This window comes from Oryza glaberrima, chromosome 10 (assembly GCF_000147395.1).
Source record: "Oryza glaberrima chromosome 10, OglaRS2, whole genome shotgun sequence".
NCBI classification, from domain to species: Eukaryota; Viridiplantae; Streptophyta; class Magnoliopsida; order Poales; family Poaceae; genus Oryza; species Oryza glaberrima.
The window spans coordinates 10,453,343-10,472,951 of record NC_068335.1 but is presented as its reverse complement, the minus strand read 5'-3'; the positions used below and the strand labels follow the sequence as shown (position 1 = coordinate 10,472,951).

The following is a 19,609-nucleotide window of genomic DNA, read 5'->3' as shown; positions in this document are numbered from 1 at the left end:
AGGCGAAAGTTTAAAGTGGGTAGGAGGGAAGGAGAGGGTGGGTATTTTTGTGTGCGGCTCTCTTAATTGGTCCGCATGCGAAAATAGGCTCATTTTCACGTGCGGTCCATTTAAGAGGACCGCACGATAAAATTGATTTTTCCGTACGGTCCTCTTAAATGGAGCACGCAAAAATGAGCCTATTTTCCCAGACGCGACCAGTTATGGTCTGCCTGCAATCTAAATGAGTCCCTGTCCAGGAAAATCGTTTGTGTAGTAGTACCACCACGCGTAGCAAAGATCAATACACAACAAAGATTATTGTACGTAGGTATGGACCATGCCGAGTTAGCAAAGGCTATCTGGCATGGAGATTGGAGAGAGCAGGACTGAAGACAAGGGCCCCATGTATGATGAAGCCCTAAAACAGCCTAGTAGATCCATCTAAAGGCCCACACTGGCCCAAGTATTACTATCTGTAAGAAAAAGGCATGTATACCCTCATAAGAGCTTGTTCAGATCACAGAATAGGAAAACTATAGGAATAGAAAAAACACATAAAAAATATAGGAATAGAAAAAACACATGAAAGATATAGGATTGCATATGCAAAACATATGATTGAAAAACATAGGAATTTGATTGTAGGAGTGTTCGGAACACAGGAATATATAAACCATAGGAATTTTCCAATCAGCAATAATCTGATAGATTAAACTCCAATTAAGCAATAAAATATTATTTCCCATCTAGTCACTCCAACATGATTAGCATCAATCCCGTGTAGCTAATGAAAAGAAATGAGGTTTGAGTGGATGTTCATAATGCTATCAAATTCCTACGTTTTCACAGGGTTGCTACAGTATTCCTACAAAATTCATCGCATGATTCCTTTGAACCGAATGCATAAACAGTGCCAAATCCAAAGGAATAACCAATCCTACAAAAAATATGTGAAATCCCTCCATTCCGAACAAGCCCTAAATGTCCTTATCAAAGGATAACAATATAAGCAATGTAAAACTGTGTAAGCAAAACCCTAGCTCTATAAATAGGCTCCCAAGGGACACTGCAAGGGCAGAGTTCTAAGAATCAAACAATACAGATATTTACTTTCGTTGTCCACACTTAGAAACAATTATTATATTCTTTGACAACACAATAATTTCAAACCATGCCAATAGCACTCCAATGAAAATGTAGGGCTTGTTCACTTTGATGCCAAAATAAATCTTGCCAACTTTTGGCAACACCAAAATTTGGCAATGTTTGACAATGCTAAAATTTGGAAAGGTAGAGGTATATGGGTGTAGTTTGATTTGTTACCTTGCCAAATATTCTTGTTTGGTATTATGTGAAGTTTCTAGAAAATCACCAAATATTGGCATGGTAAGGTATGGTAGAGTATTTAGGATATGTTTGGATTGCCATCTTCACAAAATTTGGCAATGCCAGAGTTTGGTGCAGTTGAAAATTGTAGCAAAGTGGACATGCCTGTAGTTAACACCAACCCACACAACTGACCGTTAGTAATCTGTAATGACCAAATTTTCGAAAGGACATACATGCCTCCAGAAACTGAGCTTGAACTTGAGCTTGTATATGCTCGGTTTCTAACAAAAGAATGCAACTGATCTCAATCGCCTAGTTTGCAACCATACTGTCAGTAAATATTTATAAATTGTCCACTGGTAATCTCTTTGGTTGTCTCCCAGCCTTTGTCTTAGGACCCCAATATTTTTCAGGATTAGGTACAAATCTTGGGCTCTTCTGTACTGCTAAACCCCCAGGTACATGGGAAAATTTTGCCTGTAGTAGTATAATTTGGATACGTAAAGCTCACAATAAGATATGGAGAAAAGATTCAATCAATTCAACTATAAACTAAAGTAACATTGGATTAGTGTTTGAAATATAGTATTAAATTTGAAATATCCTATCTTATCTTGTAGGAGTAAAATGAGACCAGTACGTTATACAATTACTCCCACTCTAGAGGATCTTTTGTGGTTGTATGTATGAGCTCTTCACAATATTGTTTTAAAAGAGTAGCAATTGAAACAATGTGGTCTTACACAAAATTTGAATTTCTGGATATACCTTTTTATATTATTTTATGTGAATGATATTTTAAAAAAATATAGCCATTGAGAAGAAAGAAAATCTTGCATAGTAGTCCACAAAAATATCTGAAGAACACAATATTCGTTAAATTTCTTGTGGAGTTGACCTGATAATTTTAGGATTAATAATTATAAAGTATATTTTAATCACAGCAAATAAGCACGAAATATCAGTAAGGATTTACTAGTTTCTAACAGGATAGCTAGCACTAGGTAAAACATGTTAGTACTTTATTCTACTATTCTAAATTAAATCCCAGCAGGCTAGTATGGCAACCGTTTCTAACTTAGAAGGGATCATAACAGTTTCCATCAGAGAGACATAGTACCCCATAAAAATGTCACTTTAAGCTACTTATACAGATTTAAATTCCAACGGTCAAATTTGCTTCCAACTGTTACTGGCATAAAAATGCAATCAAGCTGCCAGGTGGGAAGTAGGCCAGATCTCCAGGACAAAGGAAAAGCATACATGAAACCAAATATACCTGTAATTTAGGCTCTTGGGACAGTATCCTGGTACCTGGATGATTTCCAGGTCGATACTTTACAGCATGAATCTTGACCTGCAAGAGGAAACCACCAATGAATCAGTTCACCATGAACTCTGGCTTACTAACATCAAACCAATACAGTTTTTCATTATACCCAACATCGCATGATGTCCCAAATTACAGACATAGGGGCATCCGTTTTAAGAGCCAAGGGATCCACATGACTGCCTGATATTTGATAACCAGCATTTCTGATAGCAGATTGAAACGTAGCAATGGTTGGATTGGTGCACTTCAGTATTGCACACAAATTGTGAAGACTAACAAATAAAGGTGCTTTAGGCAATTCCTGCACAAGAAAATGACATTTATGATTTACAGATTCAATGGATATGTCAAAACTGTTGTGGAAGTAGAGTTGATTAGGCAATAAGCATATTTTTTTTATTCCTGAGATGAAGCATTTTATTTCAGCAGGGCATGTTGTGAAAGAAATCATACAAAATATAACTACGGAATATGAGTGAGGAAATGTGGCTGAAGATTATCATATTCAAATTGCAATGGTGGTCAAGAAACAAAGTGGGACAACATTCCACACAGACAGAAAGTGTGACCAGATCAATCAGCTGTATTTTAAAGTACACATTCACACCCTTTTCTTGCCATACTCACCTCAGAGTGGATTAACCATTGCTATCAGGTATGGAAGTGTTACCAGGCAAGCAACAGGTGCTGAATGTGGGGTGGCTAATTGTCAGAATGCATTGCAGAGAAATTTTACATCTTTTCTACAGATTTCATTGCTAACTATTAGACCCAGAATGGGTAATATCATGAGATCAAAACAATGGTAGCAGTAATGCAATTGGAGCATGAGGAATGTGATACTACAAAATACAAACATGATGCTAGCCAGAAGTTTTCGATCTTTTTATGTAGTTTATGTAGCCAGAAATTGGCATTGTTTGGTGCAGGCGTTGACGTGTCACAAGTAAGTGAAATTGGATGAAATGTTCTGCTTTGCTTGCTTTTCTGTTTAGTCAAAAGTACATTGTCTAGAAAAAAAGTCAACTATTTCGTTTGCTTGTATTCTTTCTGAGTTATATTTTCATAACTTGCATAGGATTTTTAATTTTGCATATAACTTCCAATCGAGATGTAGCCTCCTAGTTTATTGAATTGAAGCAGGGAATATCACTAAGTGTCAAATTACACTTTGGAATAGCAGCAGAGTAAAAAATGTCTTCTAAAGGTAAAGATGGAAACAATTAAATGTAATCCATACATTGAATTAGTTAAATAAGAGATACAAAGTCAAACGAAAGAGCCAGCTTTGCATTTTGGTAGTTCAGTTGTGTTTAGTTTGAGAAAAATCCACAAAAGCACAAAATATTGCAGATACAAAAAAAAAAATCAACATTCCTTATGTTTTTCATAGAATGATATGTTGTAATTTATTGAATACAACTGGAATCTACCCTAACTCTATGTCTGTATCAAGGGGTTTTATCACCAAAAAAAGTGCTTGCACATTACACTGCCACATAATAAAAAGAACCCTTGCTTGCTACTTACTTCCTCCGTTTCATATTATAAGACTTTCTAGCATTGTCCACATTCATATATATGTTAATGAATCTAGACATATATGTGTGCCTAGATTCATTAACATCTATATGAATATGGACAATGCTAGAAAAGTCTTATAACCTGAAACGGAGGTAGTACATATCTGTGGATTTTCTCTAGTGTACATAGTATATGTCCAACAAGGGCAAAATGAACTAGAAAAATAGGCATTACCTCTGATACTGATGTCATTATAGCTGAAATCTTTGCATACGCTGAATATGCACAACTCATAGCTTGGATACTTGACAAGATGGAAGCAGCCCATTCTTTGTCATGCATAGGATCACTCCATATAGGTCCCCCCATAACAAAGTTATGGCCACATTCAGCACATTCCTGAGGCACAAGAGGGGAAAAATTTGGTAGGGCGATATTCCTCTTGTCCTGAAGAAAAAGAAAAGGATTATATCCATAAGCACATCATGCAAGACAATGAAACAAAAATAAGAAAAGACTACCTTTGAATTAATCCTTCCAATGTTTTGTAGGTGAAATGAACTGCATCCGGTACATTGATAGACATGTGCCAATTTAAGAGGTGAGCTTTTCACTGTGCTAGCTGAACTGCATGGAGAGGGCACACTTGTAAATGTATTGTGGGCTGTAAAAAATAATCAGAATTGCACAAATAACATAAATCCTAAGGATGGAATGCGTCAACGAAAGGTATAAGCAGGGGACAACGTGAAGATTTGCACAAAGACCCTAATGTAGAAATCCATGTGCACTGATATTATAGGAACTATATAGCGCTTGTGGCGGATGGCATGCGACTGCAAGAAAAAACAAAAAAAATCCCAGTTATAGTGACATTAAGGGAATATAAGAAAACTAACTCAAGTCTTACCTCAATACAAGCAAGAAGAATCCTCAGGGCCATCTCATGGCAGTGTTTCCCCTTTAGTGGATAAGACCCATACCTGGAGGTACAAAATATCAACATAGTTCGGATTTGGTAGTCATATGTTCAGCAATTGATTTTAATGCTTGAAACTAACTTGGAAAAGCAAACTTCTGCATTGCCACCAGCAAGCACAGCCATGTCTGTAGCTGAGCACATCAAAATACCACCATCTGCAATGCACTGAACTGCTGAATCCAGAAATGCTGCAGGAGATCCATAAGGGTCAAGGTCAACCTGATTCAAGAAGTATATAGCATTAGTACAGAATAATATGGATAATATTTCCCCTGGAATCGGATATGTACAAAGTATATGTGCAGATGAGATGGAAAAAGATGAGGATTGAGGAGAATGTCACATTACTTTTTTTTAATAACTTAGAACAAGCAATTGACTGCCTTGGATAATAAACATGTAAACCTCAAAATTTCAACCATTAATACATACAGTAACATCTAGATTGGTCACTTCAAGACAAAATTACATCCATAAAATTGCATTTCAATAATTGATCGCTAACACATTACTCCCTCCGTTTCTTTCTCTAACACATGCATGCCAATTTATTGCTTCTTTCTCTTGTTTGACCCATTCCCAATGTACTTAAATATGAATAGTATGGTAATTTTAATTTTCTTTGGTTGAGTTAATACTCACCTTAAATACCAGTTTTTTATAAATTGTGTGAGTGGCTAAATTGTAGTTATTATCTGTGGCATATGTTATTTTGAAAATGTCTTCAAGATTAAACGTTGGCAATCGATTGCTCACGAAATAAATGGTTCAGATCTATTGAACCAACATTTTGTGAATTGTGAAAACATTTCAAAATATGAGTCTCTGATAAATTTTGTACACACTAAATGTACTTGTAATTTGACTAATTGTTGGTCAAAGTCCATAAAACTTTTGACTTTTTTAAACAAAAAAAAGTTGTATAAATATCCATGGAGGGAGTACAATTTAAGTATAAAGAGATAGTTGCCCTCAAGTATTTGATTTATAAGCAAGAGATATTAGCATCCACAGGTTGGAAGCATAAAAGAAGAAAATCAAAATCTGCAGAACTTTAGATGCCTGTATGTGGTTTATTGAAACATCGAATTATGAATCATGCCTGTATGTAGAGAAGAGTTCTATGGCTGTGTTCGGCACCCCCTTTTCCCAACCCCTCTCCCTCATTTTCCGCGTGCACGCTTTTCAAACTGCTAAACGATGCGGTTTTTTGCAAAAAGTTTCTATACGAAAGTTAATTAAAAAAATCAAATTGATCCATTTTTGAAAAAAAAAAGCTAATACTTAATTAATCACGTGCTAATAGACCGTTCCGTTTTCCGTGCACACTGTTCCGCTTGGGAACATGATCCAGCGAACACAGCCTATATCTGCTGGATTTAGTTTTCTAATCTGTGAAAGGACTGGCAGCAAACAGATATTTCTTTATTGGTACAAGTTTAAGTATTGTTCTACCTAATCAGACTAGCTAGCAACATAATTCCATACCTAATTAATTGCCACTTAATTATTCTTGATGATAAAACAGATACATTTAAAAGTAATAAAGCCATACCACATCAAATTCTTTTGGGTGGGTGAGCATGTAAACACGTGCATCCGCAAGATGAGGTACCACCTTTGAAGAAGCCACACTGCCATTGTGGTGGATATTTTTTTTACAGGCCTCTATAGCTACTGCAATTGATAAAACATTTTTTTTACAACCATCATATAGAACAAAGGGTTCATTGAACTATACAAAGGTTAGAAAACTAGTAATCAGAAATTCTGAAAAAGCATTCGCAACATTGTCATAGAAGTATAATATGAGTACCTTCATTGTTGTCAACAGCTATAACTTCCCCAATCCCATCTACTTCAAGGGCATACCTAATGGCTCTTAATCCCGATGCAGCTAAAGCCTGCAAGACCCATGACAAAAAGAAACTGAAGAGAAAGAACCAAGATTGTATATGCAACTATGCAAGCTCTATTTACCCTATCTATTCAATGGATAAATCTCAACACTAAATTAAACTACATAAAATATGTTTAAACAAACAATCCAGGATCAAATATAATTCTTTTCATAATTGTTTTGTCTGACCATCATTATACACTGTTGTCCCGAGTACAGGTATAGGTATATGAGGGTGCTTGCGTGCGTGTCGGCATGTGCGCGCGCACATATGTGTGTCAGTGCAAGAATTCAGTAATGTACCTCAAGAACTTTTGGTGCTCTATAGCTAATTTCTTCACTCAATGCCTTGTCCTCAGATGATCCTCTTATGTGGCCCAATTCTTCAGCGTGATGTTTCGGCGGTAGTTCAGCATGACTGCCTGGTTCATCATGGTAATGGTTGGATATACTGGTGAAGCAATTAGAGAAATATGGGTAGTAGAGCAATAAGTAGTGCATATTTTTTTTCCCAAACTAAATACCTCTTCTTAATTGGATATCATGCTCTTCACGTCTTCTCGAAATAAACGATCTCAATACAGCAATGGAAAGATCCCTGTTGTTAACCTGACAATTTTAGTTCAGAAAACCACATAAGTGCAACAATGGAAACATTTGTTTAAAGCCGTCTTCGAAAGAAATCCAAACCATTCATACCAACTATTATCTGATTTATTGATTAGACAAAGGAAACGTGCGAAGACAATTACAGCATCCAAGGGTCTAATAGGGCAGATAATATATGCAAAATAAAGCTGCAGTACCCATCTTCTTTGATAGATTTGTGTCTAGACCAAAGACGAAGTTCAAGTTTTGTGGCTTCATCTTGGCAATATTATTACTGCGAAATGCGTATTGCTCCTGACACAACAGCTCCAGTCTCTGAAAGCATTGAAACAAACAAGTATGCCCACTCCGCCCACTCCAGCCCTAACAACACCAAACCCACACAGCCACAAGCAAAGGGGAAAATGTGCGAAGAGGCGGGACCTGGGCCTTGTTGTAGAACACCGAGTTGAAGTCGTCGGCGAAGATCTCCGCCCTGCCTTCCCTGATGGTCGCCGGGAACCCACCGCCGCCACCGCGGGCCCCGGGCAGCTCCGGCGGCTCTGGGCGGGACGAGGCGGAGAAAGAGGAGGCGAGCGCGAGGCCAAGATTCGTGGACGGGTTGAAGCGCGGATTGAGAATCCGGGAGAAACGAAACGCGAGGGGCATTGGTTGAATGGTTAGATTCCGGGAGATTTGACCCCCAGAAGAAGTGGCGCTCTCCTCTTCTCTTCTCCTGTTTATCCGGATTCCGGAGGACTTCGGCCTTGTTTGTCTGCCACATGGCCAGCACAAATCTCAAAGCAACCAATCTCTTCTAGTCTTTCTCGACAAAATTGGGATTATGCCATCTTGTCACAAAAAATTCCACAAGACTTTCCCCCAGATATCACCCCATCACCAAAATACTGTTCTTAAGTGTAGCATACAGGCTAAAATAATGCATTTTTGCAATGTGAATAATAGAAATACCTCTACTTCACACATTATGAGCGTGTTTGGTTGGCCGCATGAGTCTTGGCTTGCATCTCGAGTGCAGAGAGAGGGGTGTTTGGTTGGCTGCACGGACATGCGAGCCTGGACGAACGGGTGCAAAATTCACCAACCGGTGCTCAACTGGTGCAGCCGTGAGGACGCCTGGGTGCTAGCGCGATGCAGCCCCAATGCTTGAGATGGCATTCGCTCCCCTCCCCCATCCTATTTTCACTCCGTTCTCATGTTCCCTCTCTCTTATTGGCATCATCTGTAAACCCCGTACTGGTCTCTTCTTTTTTTTCAGTTTTTTAGCACATCTAGCCAGTAAGAGGGCCGCCCAGTCTGCCATGCGCATCAATCTGTAAGCCTGAGACGTGTTGGTTCACATGAAGTGTGGGTTGTTCGAGTCGTAGCGTAGATTGTGCCCCGCATTGTGGGATGGCTCACGATCCAGCGATTGTACGTGGAGCATATTTGTCGGTCCTATGGGACACTCCTTGTTTCCAATAAAAGGAAAAAAGAACATAAAAGGAGCAAGCAAGTTCGCAAAACCAAAATTCATCGTGTGCTCATCTTTCTACTTTCAATTGTGTTTGTGTCTCCTTTTTGGGGGAGTTTTAAGGGAAACCGGGATCAAGGATCACTGGCAACATTTGTTATTAGAGCCATGTCAGCTCCGATGTAGACCGTGTGGAGGAGCCCTGTTCTACAGCCGCATCATCTCTCTTGCTCTTCTCCGCATCATGGTCGCCGCTGGGGTGGTGAAGACCAGAAGCTAGCAGTTCGGTGCGTTGTGAAGGAAGTGGGAGGCTCCGCCAACTACCCAATTCTGACGAAGACTAACTACGATGAATGTGCTCTGATGATGAAGGTGATGCTTCAAGCCTACAGCCTCTAGGATGTGGACACCGGTGACATCGACTTCCAGGAAGATCAGATGGCTATGGAGACCATACTGCGTGCAGTGCTGCTCGAGATGCTGTCTACACTCGCCGTCAAGACGATGGCCAAGGACGCCTGGGATGCCATCAAGCTGATGCGTGTCGATGTCGATCACGTGTAGAAGTCCAAGGGCAGCTGCTGAAGTGGTAGTACAACTCCATCGAGTTCACTGACGGTGCAACCGTGGAGGACTTCTCCCTTTGGCTCAGCAGCATCATCACATCGTTGGCAATGCTCAGAACCCCAATACCTGAGTCCAAGGTAGTTGACAAGCTCTCGGTTGTGCCCGAGCATCTATCACACATTGCCTGTTCTATGGAGACCCTCCTCAACATTGACACTTTGTCACTCGAGGAGGTGATTGGGTGTCTCTGCAACGCCGAGGAGCGCAAGGGTCACTCATGAGCTTATTCATCTCACAATGCCCCCTCAAGCCCCCAGTCCTAGACATGGTATAGAAAAGCGTATCGGACGTCAAACCATTCAAGCCCATGTTATAGTGATCTAGCAGTTGAACCGGCGGTTCACACAGTTCAAATGCAGAACTAGGACAATTATATTATATGCATATTTCTTGTACTTCATTTATTACTACTTAAAATGTTAGTAAAGATGGTGGTTATTCTACCACCATCACCCTTGGTCACTGACATTGAGCCCCCACAATATCAGTGAAACATTAGACGCTTAGAGCATCACCTAAATGTATCGGGCTACTAGTATAACAGTATGGTAATGATGAAGAGGAATCTATTAACAACTCAATATTAGTGGAAATATAACAAATTTTGCAACAATTGCTCATTTGACTTTGTTCTGAAGTCTAACTACGATTCTGACATCACTCTTTTATGTTTGCTCATTTGATACCACTTTTTAAAATCGAGGTTGCTGTTTTATCCACTTTTCGTTCCACCGTTAGGATTTCATATAGAAAAAAAAATGTATTTACAAGCCAAACTTACAAAAATATCTGCAAGTACACAACACCTATCCCCAAATTTCCTCTCATCACCCCTGAGTCTATTCATCTCATGAGGCCGGCACGGAGAAAGTTGCACCGAACGGTGGCCTGGGTGGAGGGTGCGGCAGCGCCCAGAGGGAGCAGGGGCGGCTGCTGCACACGGAAGTAGCAGTGGCGGCGGCGGTGCACAGAGGGAGTGGCGGCTACGGTGCACAGAGGCAAACAACGGCACAGGAAGGGTTAAAACCTTCGGCGCTGGCGCAAGGAAATCGAACCATCGAGCGACACACGGTGGGTGTGCTCCCGCATCGAGCTCAGCATCCACCTCCGGCGGCATTTATCCAAATCTAGGCATCCCTCGTGACGCGTAGGCGGGTGTGGCTGTGGACAGTGGCCAAGCAAGACGAGGATGCAGTCTCTCTCTAGTCGTGTCTCCCAGCTTCGCGCAGGCAGACGATAGTGGCTATGCGGGCATGCACGGAAGAAGGTTGGCATGCGGAGGGAGGCGTTGGAGAGCTCGCTGGTGAGGAGACGTAGGTGGAGGCCGATGCCCTACGTGCAAGAAGACCGGCACGAGAGAGCCCGATGGCACGGGAGGTTGACGGAGGCTGGCACCCAGCACGGAAGGAGGTCGTCTCGCGGAGGGAGGGAAAACGCCATGCGATAAAAGGGAGAGGCAGAGGCACAGAGCTTGTGTATGTGGGGGGCGGCTGATCGGCGACTACCCACGCGCCTGCGCAGTCAGTCCGCCCCCTCTAGTCTCTCTCCTCTCTCTCTCATGTATCTATACATATATGTATATATATAGGAAAAAGTACGAATTACCCTCCTAAACTATCGCAGTCGATCGAATTACCGCCGTGAACCCAAAAACCAAACATTGTTCACCCTGAACTTTCAATACCAGATGAATTACCCCCCCTCGACCCAATCCTGAGCGGTTTTGTCATACGTGGAGTACGCGTGGCAATCCAGTCAGCATTTTCTTATAAAAAAGTGGTGGGTCGACCTGTCATACTCTTGTTGGTATTTCTTAACCTTACAGATAAAATCCGCAAGCACACGGAAAATACCGATGTAGCACTTCACCCGGGAGTATTCTTAGATATCGATTTCCACAAGGATTGTGTGTGTCAACGCCGGTTCAGATTCATCCAAGGACACGAAGCTATAGATAGGCAAAGGATATAGAGGTTTCACCGGTAAAGAACAGTTTCTACGGAAAGCTTAACTTTAATCCAATTTGATCAAACTCTTGTTAGATGCCTCGGCCTGCCCATTAGCTTGTGCATAATATGGTGAAGAATTCAACAATTTGATATCCATACTATCGGCAAACTGAACAAACTCATCAGACACGAAGATTGAACCTTGATCAGTTGTAATGGTTTGAGGAATACCAAATCGATAGATTATACGCTCTTGAACAAATTGTATAGCATCCCCCGAATCAACTTTCTTCAAAGGAATTGCTTCTACCCACTTGGTAAAATAATCGGTTGCCACCAATTTAAACTTATGCCCTTTGCTCGATGGTGGATTAATCATGCCGATCATATCAATTCCCCAACCTCTAAATGGCCATGGTTTAATGATAGGATTCAAAGCCGATGCCGGTGCTCTCTGAATTGCTCCAAATTTCTGACAATCTTGACATCCCTTGAGAACTGCCTCATACTCAGCTTGATTGTTAGTTGCATAAGGTTTAATAGCATAAGCAAACTCAAAACTTGCCCCTCGAGGAGAAATTATAACCAAGCCGATACTACAACCATGAGTGCATACTGATTTATCAAAGAACAAAGTCCATGGCACAACCTCAACCGAACCGATTGAATCATCACGATGATCAACAATAAAATCGGCTATAGCTTGCCCCTTGACCGCCTTCGGTGACTCATACTGAAGATCAAATTCTGTTAAGGAAAATATCCACTTTTCAACCCTTCCTTTCAAAATTGGAGCCGATAACATGTACTTAACGACATCGGCTTTGCATATGATAGTGCATTTGTAGGACAATAGATAATGCCTTAACCTTGTACATGAAAAATGTAAACACAAGCACAACTTCTCCACAGAGGAATATCTTGTTGCTGCATCCAAGAGCCGACGACTTAGATAGAATACAACCCTTTCTTTTCCTCCCAGCTCTTGAATTCGGACCGAGCCAATTGACTTCTCACCGGCTGATAGATATAACCTAAAAGGTATCCCTTTCTGTGGAGGAATCAAAACTCTGATATTATCCAAAGCTTTCTATTGCTCTGCCCCCCAAGTAAACTTTTGATCGGCTTTCAATCTTAATAATGGTGTAAAAGGCTCTAACCTTCCAGACAAATTAGAAATAAACCTTCTAACAAAATTTATCTTGTCGATCATCTCCTGCAACTGTCTTATTCTCTAGAGGCTGAATTTTCTTAATCGCATTAACACTCCTCTGAGTTATCTCAATCCCCCTCTCATGAACAAGAAATCCCAAAAATTGGCCAGCCGATACACCGAAAGCACACTTTATCGGGTTCATCTTCAGGCCATATTTCCTAGTTCTCTCAAAAACCTTCCTCAAATCGGCTATGTGGTCCTCTATCTCTTTAGACTTAACAACCACATCATCATTATAGACTTCAACCAACCAGCCAATCAGATCATGATATATATAATTCATGGCTCTTTGATATGTAGCTCCAGCACTTTTCAAGCCAAAAGTCATTACAACCCACTCAAACAAGCCGATTGCACCAGGACACCTAAAAGCCGTCTTATGGATATCCTCTTCGGCTATGAAAATCTGATTATATCCTGCATTTCCATCCATAAAACTCAATATCTTGTGCCCTGAAGCAGCATCAATGGCTGATCGGCTACTGGCATCGGATATTTGTCCTTTGGGGTAGCTTTGTTTAAGTCTCTGAAATCAATGCACACCCTAACCTTACCGTTTTTCTTGAAAACCGGAACTATGCTAGAAACCTACTCAGCATATCGGCAAGGACGAATAAAACCAGCATCATACAAACGTTTAATCTCAGCCTTGATAGGCTCGAGCATATCGGCCTTGCATCTTCTCGGAGGCTGTTGATGTGGTCTAACCCCTGGTTTGATAGGTAGCCGACGTTCAACAATCGATCGGCTAAGTCCTGGCATCTCATAATACTCCCAAGCAAAGCAATCTCTGAATTCCTTTAACAGCTCTATCAACTTGGTTCTAAATTCTGAAGATAAATTCTTACTGATAAATGTCGGCCTTGGTCGATCACTGGGACCTATGTTAATTTCTTCCAAATCATCGGCCGACATGAAACCCTATCCTTGCTTGTCATCGAGATCATCTACTGTGTCCTTGGTGTAGACGCTTAAACCCTCCACGACGCCCTCAAAATAATAGCTTGGGCTCTCCATCTTCAATTAGTTGTATATCACAATCGGACACTTTTAGAAAATCTCCATCCCAAACTTTTCCAGATAAGCAATCAAGACCATCCATCTCCCAAAGAGCTAAATCAGCACTGGCAACGTTGATTGACCTGTCAGCTGGCACGATTTCAATCTTGTTGCCTTGCCACTGAATCAAGCATTGATGCATGGTTGAAGGAATACAACAATTGGCATGAATCCAATCCCTTCCAAGCAACAAGCTGTAGGAACCCTTCCCATCGATGACAAATAATGTTGTAGGGATAGTTTTGCTGCCGACTGTCAGTTCCATATTCAAAACTCCTTTGGTTTCTGATGGATTGCCACCAAAATCTTTGAGCACCATGTTTGTCTTGATGAGATCCTCAGCATTCCTGCCTAGCTTCCTAAACGTAGCATAAGGCATCAAATTCACTGCAGCCCCACCATCGACCATCATCTTAGACATCGACATGGTATAACCTTCTTGCTTCTAACCCATTCGGCTACTGCTATTTTGAAGTCATCATCATCATCATCATCATCATCATCATCCGATCCATATATGTAAGGACAAACATGATTAACCTTTTTAAAGTTCTTCCTGGCTTCTGCAAACCTCTGTTCATGCAAGGTTACCTTTTGTGCAAGGTGAGACAAACTATCAAAGTCTTTGGATGAGAACTTCTCCCTGATCGGAGCTATCATACCCTGAAAAGCCAAATTGCTAACTGGGCATCAGTCAAGGCCAAGCTATAGCATTTATTCCTCATCTCTCTGAACCTCTGAATGTACTCCTGCACAGGCTCATCATGCCTTTGCTTAATCGCTGTTAAATCTAATAGTTTCATCTTATGAATCCCACTGTAGAAATAACTATGAAAATGCTTCTCCAAATCGGCCCAACTGTTGATTAATCCACATGGCAAAGAAGAAAACCAAGTGAAAGCCGATCCAGACAAAGACAATGGAAACAACCTAACCCTCAAGGCATCCAAGGCCAATGCTTCACCACACTTGTTCGGTTTAAGCCCAAACTGTTCCCAAACTGTTCCAGCATCTTTCGGCTTAAGCCCAAATTGTTCCCTCATTACATCTGCAATCATATCAGCCCATGGTTGTTGCGGAGGCACTACTTGTGCTTGTTGTGGCACGGGCTCGAATTGATTGTCTTGAGGAACAAACTGGGGCTAAGCTGGTCCTCCCTACTGATATTGAACTTGCGGCGATGGAGGCTGATACTGATAATTCAAATTGCCCCCCTGGTAATTCTGAAAGTTTGGCTGTATATTGCGCACCAAATGTTCGGGAATAACTTGAGGTACAACCGTTTGATCTGGTTGCACATTATGAACCAAATGCTCTGGGACAACTTGATTCGCAGCGTGCTGCCTTAGCTGATTATCAGGTGTTCGAAACCCAGCCGATGCATTCAACAAACCTTGCTGCTGAATCAGCTGAACAACCTGTTGCCTCAGTGGCGTTTGCTGATTCGGCTGCACAACCTGCTGCCTTGGTGGTGTCTGCTGAATCGGCTGCAGAACCTGCTGCCTTGGTGGTGTTTATTGAATCGGCTGTTGCTGGATTGTTTTAACAATAGGTTGAGGTGGTAAGAACATAGCTGTAACTTGATCTTGAGTTAGCTGATTCACATTCTGCCCACTATGTTGTGGCTACTCTCTCACCAACAACCGAGGATTAATTAATTGACTTGGTGCCGATGATGGTGCAACAGATGCAGGAGCCGATACTGGTGCTGTCGGTTGAGCCGATGGTGCATTGGGAGGACTTGACTGGACAACTGGCTGATTATTAGTGATTAAGGGCCGATAGTTTGGGAAAACATCTCTTGGCAAATAAACCAGTCCTGTAGCTTGATATTCAGCTATCGAGCCATCAACCATCGACTTCACCATGTTTGATAATGTGTTGACTAATACCCCAGATTGATTAATCAAAGCATGTTGCACGACATAGTCAATCCGATCTTGGAAATTGTTAAACTGTATCTGTGCCGCATTGCCATCTTGGTCAAGATTTTCACCTTGAAACCCTTGAGAACCATCACCTTGAATTCCTTGAGAACCATCACCTTGAACCCCTTGAGAGCCATCACCTTGAATCCCTTGAAAACCATCTGCAGCACCTTTATCACTTGATTGAGTTGCACCACCTAGAGCTTGTTGTACTTCTCCATCCTTGGAAGAACCTATTCCAGGAACATCAGCAATTACTTTTACTTTATACTTCTGAACAATTGTTCCCTTGCGGGTCTCCATGAGTGAGTTCAAGAATTGGCTCCATGCTTGCTGCATCATTGCTTCAAGATCCTTCTGCTACTCGGGTGTCAACTTGTCTAGAGTGATGGGCACGATGTTGCTCTCATTAACTTCAGATAGACCAAGCTTCGGGATCTTAGATTTAGAAGTACCATCTTTACCAGCTGAAGATGGCGATGCTGGCGGTTTCTCAGCCATGAGAAAACGCTGTTGATTCTGACTTTTAATCGGTCCCACCAGGCGTGCCAAAAGCGTGTTGATGTGAAAACACGAGGCCTGGGAGATTTGCTTAACTCTAGTGCAGGTCCAAAACTTGCCTTTGGGTATGCTAGCGTGCCAGTTGATTTGATCCTACAATCAACAAGAAACAAAGACAAAGAAACCGCGGTTAAATCCATAAACGATAGCCGATCGGCTAGATGCCGATGACATATCATTTATCTTTGAGCTGATGTCACATATGCATCAATCGGCAGTCATAAATAAGTAAGAAAGAACTAGATCTACTCGATCGGCTGTAGATATTAACAGTATATAATCCTTATGTCGATATATATACTTAAATCAAGTGATTGGGATAGATCGGTCGTCGTGCCGAGACAGTATAAATCACTTAGATCAAAATATATATTAACAACGAGACTATATATGTTCATAGCATAGCCGATCAGATAGATCTAGCGTGTATCGGCTAATACTCCGATACTACTCTATATTAAGATATCAAAACAAATAGAATATACCAAACAAAAGCTTAATATACCTAAATGTGGCGAGATTTTAACATAAAGGGCAGATTTAACATGTCAATAAAGCATATAAGATAAATATAGTTAAATCAGATAAGACCGGCTGAAACCCCGATACTACCGTAATCAGCAACCAAGAAGCCGGCTAGAGGTTAAAATTCTAATCACGACTCATAAGATCAAACTCGACTGACGCAGCTATAAGTATGAAAAGAAGGACAACATCTAGACAATCAATCCATTGGAAGTTTCATAGAGTGGTGGATATCTTGCATAATCTAAGTCAATGTCGGTATTTAAACTACTCGGCTGCCCACTTCTGACAGATGTTAGCCGATTGTAGGTTAGATAACGATATCATCGAAGATTATGTAAGATATATGATAACTCGACGAATTACACAAACAAGATTAGAGTATCATAAACATGGAAGCACTAATCCCGAGAACGCAAGCCGCCATAACAAGTTTTACCTCTTATTGAAGATCGAAATCGATGCAGCTCAACCCGAAAGCAAGAACTCGTCGAAACAAAATGAAAGTAAAAGGGTGGCGATGCGCTAAGATTGTATTGAACGTGTGTTAGTTTGATTACATGGGGCTCGGGTCTATTTATACCCGAGAATTACATGATATGTCCATATCGGACACGACTCTTATCTCTAACAAACTCTAAGATACCACAAGTCTTTGCGGCAAACTTTTGCCCAAACATATCTCTAAGGAAATTACATAAAATATCCTAATTAATAGATACAATTGCCTTCTCAGGACTCTATCCATGCGTGGCAATCATCATGAAGCATGTCAACCTAAACCGACAACATACGCTGTGTCATATTGTCGGATTCGGCTCAATCGGCTAACCCTGTCCGACTCGAACTCTGCCGATCCTAATTGCAGCTGATTCGGACTTTAGCCGATCCTTACTCTGTTTCCGGGACGATTTCCATCTCAATTCCTCCTTCACATCCGATCCTTGGATTACCAAATTTGGTCGTTAACACTCCCTCCCCCTTTTACCCTCTTTCGTCGCCCGCTCTCAAGCTTTCCATCACTGCCGCACCGTTGCTCACACCACCGCCGTCATCTCCACCGCTCCGGCCACCGCTAGCTGCCGCTAGCAGCCGCGCTGTCGCCGCCGTCGGGTTCGCGAAGCCGAGGTCCACCCCGCCCACCGTTCGCCCATCCAACTCCGCCGTCGGAGCCTGTTTCCCCTCGTGCGCCGGTGAGCCTCTCCATTGCCGCTGCCTTCGGCTGGTGTTATTGCTCGCCGTGGATCTCCCTTCTCCCTCTAACCTCTCTCATTTGCTTCCCTAGGTCATCCCGGAGCCCGTCCGCCCTTCGTCGTCGTCTCCCTCCCTGCTGGCCGAGCCCCTCGGTGAGGACCTCGACTTCCCTTCCCCTCTCCCTCTTAGCGCTGTGCGCCGCCGCTTCGCGTGGTGTTCCACCGTTCCCACGTGTGCGCCACCATCTCGCGTCGCCGGTTGCCGCCGCTGGAGGCCGCGCTTGCACCGCCGCTTGCCATGGCTGGTTGAGCCGGTTTGAGCCGTGCCCGTGCGCCGCCCGTGCCGCCGCAGCTGTCCGATCTACCGCTCGGTAGACTGGGGCCGTTCGGCTGCCACTCACATGGCTGCCGCGTCAGCGCCACGTGTGTGCCACGTGGTGCACCGCACCCCGGTCCCGTGGACCGGCGCCTTGAGCCGATGACAGGTGGGGCCCGCTAGTCGGCGCTACTCCACCCCCCCCAAAACGTCACCAGGGTCCTTTATTGCATAATAAATCATTAAGGAGTTTTCTGTTAATAGTAAAAACACAATGAACCTTCTAAAATTCTTAGAAAATTCATCCGAGCTCCGTTTAAGTCCATTCAAGTCTCAGTAAATCTATAAAAATGCCAAGAATCAATTAAAATTGGCTGTGTTCTCTGTTTCAGTAGTCTGATAGCATGTTTTGCTTGTGTGCCTTGTATGTCGTCTTGAAACCGGCAGTTCCGACGCTCCCGTGTACTTTGAGGTTGTTGCTGAGGTCCCTTCAGCACCAGAGCAAGACAAGTCATGCTTGTCAATTGATCATATTGTACCCATATTGCAAATGGTTTATTTTTCATTAAATATTGCATTATTTTATAATGTCACTTTATGGGATATTTACCTATTGCTCTCAGCCTTATTATTTGTATATCATGTTCCTTTGCTAACCTGGGATTTAATATGCTTAGATGTTGGTTTAGGAATTGCTTAGCCTTGCTTAGTTTAACCAATTCACAAAGGGAGATCACATTAATACTTTTAGATTTTGGTTATCTAGAATAACTCTGGACATGTACCACCATGATCCTAATGAATACTTAAAACATGCTAAATGGTGGGCTGTGGATGCATGGTTTTGTTAGTCGCGCCCATGGCAATTAAGGACCGGTTCGCGGGATGCCTTGGAAGAACTATCGTACTTACCACAAGCCAGCATGGGTAACGGCTAGGCTTGTAGTGTAGCTTTCCTCTAGCTGACTTACCGTGGCTAGGGTGGGCGTGGTGGAGTTGGGTCGGCCGGGAAGTCCAGTTGATTGGCTTCCGGATCCACCGTGGCATAAGAGGGGGCTGCCCGCTGCCTGCTGGGGAGTAGGGGCGAAACCTGAGGTGTGGTGCGATTGGTTAGAGGGGGTTA

General features: G+C 42.2%; 1 protein-coding gene across 1 annotated transcript; it reads right to left on the bottom strand.

The window, feature by feature from the left end:
• Positions 1-1,476: 1,476 nt before the first annotated feature.
• Positions 1,477-8,389, bottom strand: LOC127753001 (probable tRNA (guanine(26)-N(2))-dimethyltransferase 1). Its single transcript, XM_052278455.1, has 13 exons — positions 8,083-8,389; positions 7,575-7,659; positions 7,354-7,472; positions 6,967-7,054; positions 6,706-6,827; positions 5,230-5,369; positions 5,079-5,151; positions 4,916-5,004; positions 4,690-4,795; positions 4,403-4,615; positions 2,751-2,945; positions 2,591-2,668; positions 1,477-1,788 (listed from the first exon to the last, which is right to left on the bottom strand). Exons 1-13 carry the CDS (start codon positions 8,305-8,307, stop codon positions 1,654-1,656), a joined length of 1,668 nt encoding a protein of 555 aa, XP_052134415.1. The 5' UTR covers positions 8,308-8,389; the 3' UTR covers positions 1,477-1,653.
• Positions 8,390-19,609: the final 11,220 nt, after the last annotated feature.

Bases quoted from the DNA above. Each gene is read 5' to 3' on its own strand.
- LOC127753001 (XM_052278455.1), bottom strand. From the start codon at position 8,307: ATGCCCCTCGCGTTTCGTTTCTCCCGGATTCTCAATCCGCGCTTCAAC. The intron at 5,152-5,229 runs GTTAGTTTCAAG...TTGTACCTCCAG, and splicing joins GCAGAAGTTTGCTTTTCCAA to GTATGGGTCTTATCCACTAA. The intron at 2,669-2,750 runs GTATAATGAAAA...TTCCTCTTGCAG, and splicing joins GGGACATCATGCGATGTTGG to GTCAAGATTCATGCTGTAAA.